Consider the following 6,339-nt stretch of genomic DNA (forward strand, 5'->3'; position numbering starts at 1 on the left):
TGTTGCAATGTGTGTTTGTATGTCTTTAAGTAGATGTTAATTATCCTGACAGGCTGTTATTGAAAATAAGAAAAGTTTAATGATTAAATAAAGGTTAGGCTACATGAAAATACCGTGGAATGCTAATCAAAATATTATGCTAATCAAAATATCCCAGAATATATAAACCCAACCGGATGCTAACCTAATTATAGCACGATAAAATAGTATTTTGATAAAGGCTATGTTATTTAAGTAGGCTACAGGCTGACTAATGGCAAAATTGGTTACAGCTGGCTATACTTACCAATTTTTTTGTTGTTGTCGTTTAGACATACCTCAGAAATGATTGGTTTAAAACGAACGGCTATCCATCTAACTATTGATTGATCGACACTCCCACGACAGCCGCGCTTTTTTTTTTTTTTTTTAAAAAAGGAAATTTGGTGACGTAGAGCGGACTCCGGTTTGTGAAAGACGACGGGAGCGTTTCTGGGACGCGACGCGACGCCACGCGACGCCACGCGGAGCCCGCCTCTGGCTGACGGGAGGCGCCACAAATAAAAAGCGCGCGTCGAGAGAGCTATTAGTCAAACATCAGACACCACGACTCATCTCCTACAGGAAAACCTGGTCAGCATGGGCGAGCAAAGGCACCCCGTCAATATTCAGCTTGTTGGAGTGATGCAGAAAGAAGTATCTAAAGTAAGAGACTTTTTTTCTTCACATTTTGCATTTATTTTAATATTAGGCTAGAGGTTCCTTGTTACAGCATAGTTATACATTTAAGTATTGAGTAATAAACTATATGCACTACTTGGGCTGCTGTGTGGTTAGGGTTGGGATGAGGATTTAGGTTTGTTGCATGCAATTATAGACATATGTATCCTAAATTAATATATTAGTATAGCCTACATAAGGTGTAACAAGGTCAATGTAAAATAAATAGCATCTACCGCTGATTTAAATAAAAGTTTATCAGTGTCAGCCTGTATCATTTTTACAATTATTGTAATTTATCAGCATTAGTATTGATTTATTATTAGCTGCTATATCTAAACACTATAGGCTAGTAATATTTACATCATAATATGAAATTACAAACAGCTTCTGAATGAATTTAAAAATAACACAAACGTTTTTGTCAAATAACCTTTGTGTTGTTACAGCTAACTGTATTCTTTAATTAAATAAGTTAACAGAATATTAACGTGAGATTTTTAAACTTGGTAGCTTAACAGATCTTTAAGGGTCAGGACGGATGGAAATAAGAAAACATTCTTTTATGTACAGTGGTTCATTAACACTACTCTGAACATAGCCACTTAACGTGAACACAAGTAATTAAAAAGTATTAAAATGTGTCTAATAGCCTATATTCGCTCTTTTCCCAGTTGTACATGACCACTGTACTCTGGTCAGATCAAAATGAGATTACAGTGTACAGATCGCTTGAAGACTTCAAGGCGCTGCATGTAAGTTGCTTTCTTCATTTAATAATAATAATATATATATATATATATATATATATATATATATATATATATATATATATCAAGTAGAATAACATCTATATGCCTATTTCTGTAGAGACAACTCAAGAAGAAATTCCCCCTTCCAACCCCATTAGAAGGTCAGGAAGGATTGTTCCCAAATTTAAAGGTAAATACAATTTGTATATCAAACAATGTGCAAATTCAAGCCTGTGTCATGAAGTAATATATATTTTTTGGGGAAAATGCAGCTGCAAGAGTGCAGAAGAACAGGCAGAAGTGGAGTCCCAGTAAGTCTGTGCTCAGACTGAAGGCTCTGGAAGAATACTGCGTGAACTGCTGAAGAGCGATCCTCGTATCTGCCAGAGCTCAGAGCTCATCCAGTTCCTGCTTCCCAAATCCCAGGACCTCGATTCTGACTTAGCAAAAACAGGTAAGCAGATGCTGCCAAGATAAGCAGAGCAGAAAAGAACTCCTGAAAGTCCCTGAAACAGAACTAAGCTTGTTTTTTTTTGTTCCACAGTATCGTGATCATGCCATCAGAAACCTCTCTGAGCAGCGGTACTGTTGGAATGAACAATGTTACTCAACCCTTTGTTACTGAAACATACCGATGCATAGCTACTTATGAGACCAAGGACACCAAGAATCAGTCCTTCAAGGTCGAGATGGATGAGATTGTGGATGTGCTCATTAAAGACCAAAAAGGTGAGACCTCATTTGGCCTCTGGCTTGTTTGTCAAACTACACAGAAGCACAGATTATCTCTTCAGTGTTTGCTCACCTTGTTGTACTTTGTCTTATCAGGATGGTGGTTGGTGGAAAATGAAGCCAAACATCTTGCTTGGTTTCCCGCTCAGTATCTGCAGAGAGTTGATATGGATGACGATGGTCCTGATGAGATGCATGGTGGAAGTAAGTACCAGTTTAGTGGTTTCTAATGCATTCTAGGTCCATTAATATGACTGTACTATGCTTATTCCACTTTGTTGTTGCAAATCACTGTGAACGCAGAAATCAAATGTTGCAGTTTACGAAATAAAAACCCTTGAATATGAGTGTCTAATACTGCTTCTGCAATCCCAACACACGTGTCTGGATGTTTCTAGTAATCCAGAAGACCGGAATGTTTTTTCCTCATTTGTTTTATTAGGATTAAAGTTGCCTTCCAGGAACAGGATTTGTTTACCAAGTTTTTCTTAACTGGATCTTGTATTTCCATTCGTCAGGTGTTTTCTGTGTTGCCGCCAAAAGTTACAAAGCCATGAACAGTGATGAACTTTCAGTGGAGATCGGGTCTGTGGTGGAGGTCTTACAGAAGTCTGACAACGGCTGGTGGATAGTGAGGTAAATCCCATATAGTTTACCTAAGAAAATGAGCAGACGAAATATATACCGTTATCTAACGGGCTGGAAACCTTTATCTGCTCATTCGACATGCAGTAGTGTCTGAAACAAACTTGGCACGTGCTTGACATCCTCATTTTTATGAACTAGTTTTGGCAGTTTGTGCAGATGACACTTCTTTCTTTTACTTGCAAAGAGATGAAACCCATTGATTTATACAAGTTCCAATGCATTGGTCTCAAACTTAATGCCTGGAGGGCCACAGGTCTGCAAACACACCTGATCCAGATCATCAAGTTCTGCAGGATTACTAGAAACGTTCAAGCAGGTGTGATTTGAAGCTAAACTCGGCAGAGCTGTGGCTCTCCAGGAATTGAGTTTGGGTTCTAATGCTACTTCTAGATCAACAATTGACAGCTGTCTTTATCTATGCCTCAGGTACAATCGAAAGGCGGGGTTCGTGCCATCTATGTACCTGCAACCATACAATAACCCAAGAATGCACCTGATGCCTCCTAAGAGGGAGTTAACTAGTTCCACTCTTGACTTGGCACAGTTTCATAGTACCGGAGAAGGTTTCCTGCAGGTCTTCAGACGTAAGTAAGCTTAGCAGATCCCAGGACAACCTGAGACTTCCAGGAAACACCTGGGGCCCTAAAGATAAGCAGTTGTCGCGATCTTCAAGTAGACTGCCGGATGCTCACACAGCACGGCTGACTCCACCATCAGTACGAGTGGAGTTTGTCAAGAACGGCCAGCAAAGCAGTCTGAGCGACAACAGTGAAGAGTTCAGCGATGATAGCAGCTTCTCTGGCAGCGATTCGCTAAACCGCTCTTACACGGACGAGCACTTGCGTCGGAGTCTCACTCCTATGCCCGAATCCTCTGGCAGCCTGAGCCCTGAGAGCGCAGGACAAGGCAAGATGATCAGCAGCAGATCAGACCCCAGTCTCAACAAGATGCCCTCCACCCCCAAGATACCACCCAGACCACAAGCACAGGAGATACTCAAACGTTGCACCACTGTCACACGCAAAAACCTACAGAGAACCAGTTAGGCAGAAGTCTTAAGCACTTCAGGTTACATGTTTGATGAGAGTATCCTAGAGTTCAGGTTAATGTCCATTGCCGCAACTCTAGCTTGATGCTAATGTGATTATCTGATGGACAAATTATGCAGAGATTCTTGCTACAAATTAATACTTCTAGAACTATGTTTAGCTCTCACTCTTGGAACAGAATTATGTATGTTACAAAATCATAGGTCTACAAGTTTCTAGAGAAGCTGCTCTTCAAATCTGATAAATGTAGATTCTCTCTTATTGAAGACACTGTCTAGAAATCATTTACACTCTTCTAGAGAATGTTTGCAAAGTATTTTCAAGATCTGTATCTTTCTTAGTTTTCTCTTTTCCATAGTGGAAAATATCACTTGTGCCTTATATGCATTGTATATCCAGACATATATTACACATGAATACTGTATACTTTTCAGAGTTTACAACTTGTATATTTTTCCTCATGTGGATTGCCTGTAAACATAAAATAAAATATTTAACCCCAAAACTCTGGCTTCACTGGAATGTTCTTTCCTGCAAATGGATTGTTAGAGTCATATCATATTAAAGGGTTACTCCACCCCAAAATAAAAATTAGGTCATTAATCACTTACCCATATGTCGCTCAGAAGCCATAAATGCTTTGTTTGTCTTCAGAGCACAATTTAATATGTTCTGGATTAAAACCAGGAGTCTTGTGAGTGTCCCATTGACTGCCAGTAACAAACACTGTCAAGGTCCAGAAAAGTATGAAAGACATCGTCTATATACTCCATCTGCCTTTTCTGGACTTTGACAGTATTATTTACTTGGCAGTCAATGGGACAGATGAACGAAAAGTCTTCGCAGTTTGGAACAACATGAGGTAAATGATTAATGACAATTGTTTCATTTTGGGCTAGAGGAAGCCTTTAAGCACAATGTATGCCAAAAATTTCCAACATACAGGTTAGGACCAAATTTGTTCTTTAAGAACCAACATCCAAGTCAGAGGTCTCAATCCTTACCTCCAGTCTTAATCAATCCCACCTTAAACAGCTAATTATTCCTTGTATCTTAAAAGAGTAGAGTTTACCATTAGCGACACCAAGGTCATGGGTTTTGATTCACATGCATAAATGAAGTCACTTTGAATTAAAGCATCCTGTCAAATGCTTAAATCTAAAACTGTTGGAGAAATATTGGAAGTGAAATAAGCTCTCCAGGAAATTCCTGTGCTAACTGGCTCAAATCAGGTGTGTCCCCATCCTACGACGCTGGGCCAGGATCAGGCAACTCTGACATATTCTAAAGAGCTGGTTTAAGTTTTTGAATTTGCATTTCACCCACCACTTCTTTCTTTAGAGACATTAGTGCATGGGATGTGCCTCTTGGTTTCTGGTATCATAGCGAATCTCATTGTCTATAATCTTGCATGACGGTGCAGTGCGTTCTGTTCACTGTGATTTTGTAACGTCAGCTAACAGACAAATTAATTGTCTAAACACGGTTGGGAGTTAAAAACATGGTGTTATGCAAACATCAAGATTACCTCAAGAAAGAACAGGTTTAGGTGGTTATCGGTTAAAAAGAAGGTTTTGCATTCACCCTGCATTCTTTCAACTCAAGCTGTGCTTCTTTTATGCACATTAACACTACTTTGAACATAGCCCCCCTTAACGTGAACAAGTAATTAAGAAGAAGTATTAAAATGTGTCTAATAGCCTATATTCGTCTTTTCCCAGTTGTACATGACCACTGTACTCTGGTCAGATCAAAATGAGATTACAGTGTACAGATCGCTTGAAGACTTCCTAAGGCGCTGCATGTAAGTTGCTTTCTTCATTTAATAATAATAATGTTATATATATATATATATATATAGTCAAGTAGAAAACATCTATTTGCTTATTTCTGTAGAGACAACTCAAGAAGAAGTTGCCCCCTTCCAACCCCATTAGAAGGTCAGGAAGGATTGTTCCCAAATTTAAAGGTAAATACTTTGCAATTTGTATATCAAACAATGTGCAAATTCAAGCCTGTGTCATGAAGTAATATATATTTTTAAAAAAAAAAAATTTAGCTGCAAGAGTGCAGAAGAACAGGCAGAAGGGGAGTCCCAGTAAGTCTGTGCTCAGACTGAAGGCTCTGGAAGAATACTGCGGTGAACTGCTGAAGAGCGATCCTCGTATCTGCCAGAGCTCAGAGCTCATCCAGTTCCTGCTTCCCAAATCCCAGGACCTCGATTCTGACTTAGCAAAAAACAGGTATTAATGGCAAATGTTTCATTTTGGGCTGGAGGAAGCCTTTAAGCACAACGTATGCCAAAAATTTCCAACATACAGGTTAGGACCAAATTTGTTGTTTGAGGACCAACATCCAAGTCAGAGGTCTCCAATCCTTACCTCCAACTCAATCAATCCCACCTTAAACAGCTAATTATTCCTTATATCTCAAAAGAGTAGAGTTTGCCATTAGCAACA

General features: G+C 39.2%; 1 protein-coding gene across 1 annotated transcript; it reads left to right on the top strand.

Moving 5' to 3' along the window:
- The first annotated feature begins 528 nt into the window (after positions 1-528).
- On the top strand, positions 529-4,225 carry noxo1a (NADPH oxidase organizer 1a). Its single transcript, XM_043235390.1, is given in 11 exon segments — positions 529-684; positions 1,374-1,454; positions 1,570-1,585; positions 1,588-1,641; positions 1,724-1,801; positions 1,804-1,902; positions 1,992-2,180; positions 2,280-2,387; positions 2,702-2,819; positions 3,258-3,417; positions 3,419-4,225. Coding segments are annotated over 11 exon segments (1,428 nt in total). The 5' UTR covers positions 529-618; the 3' UTR covers positions 3,878-4,225.
- The last annotated feature ends 2,114 nt before the right edge of the window (positions 4,226-6,339 follow it).

The sequence above is a fragment of the Puntigrus tetrazona genome, chromosome 3 (genome assembly GCF_018831695.1).
Source record: "Puntigrus tetrazona isolate hp1 chromosome 3, ASM1883169v1, whole genome shotgun sequence".
NCBI classification, from domain to species: Eukaryota; Metazoa; Chordata; class Actinopteri; order Cypriniformes; family Cyprinidae; genus Puntigrus; species Puntigrus tetrazona.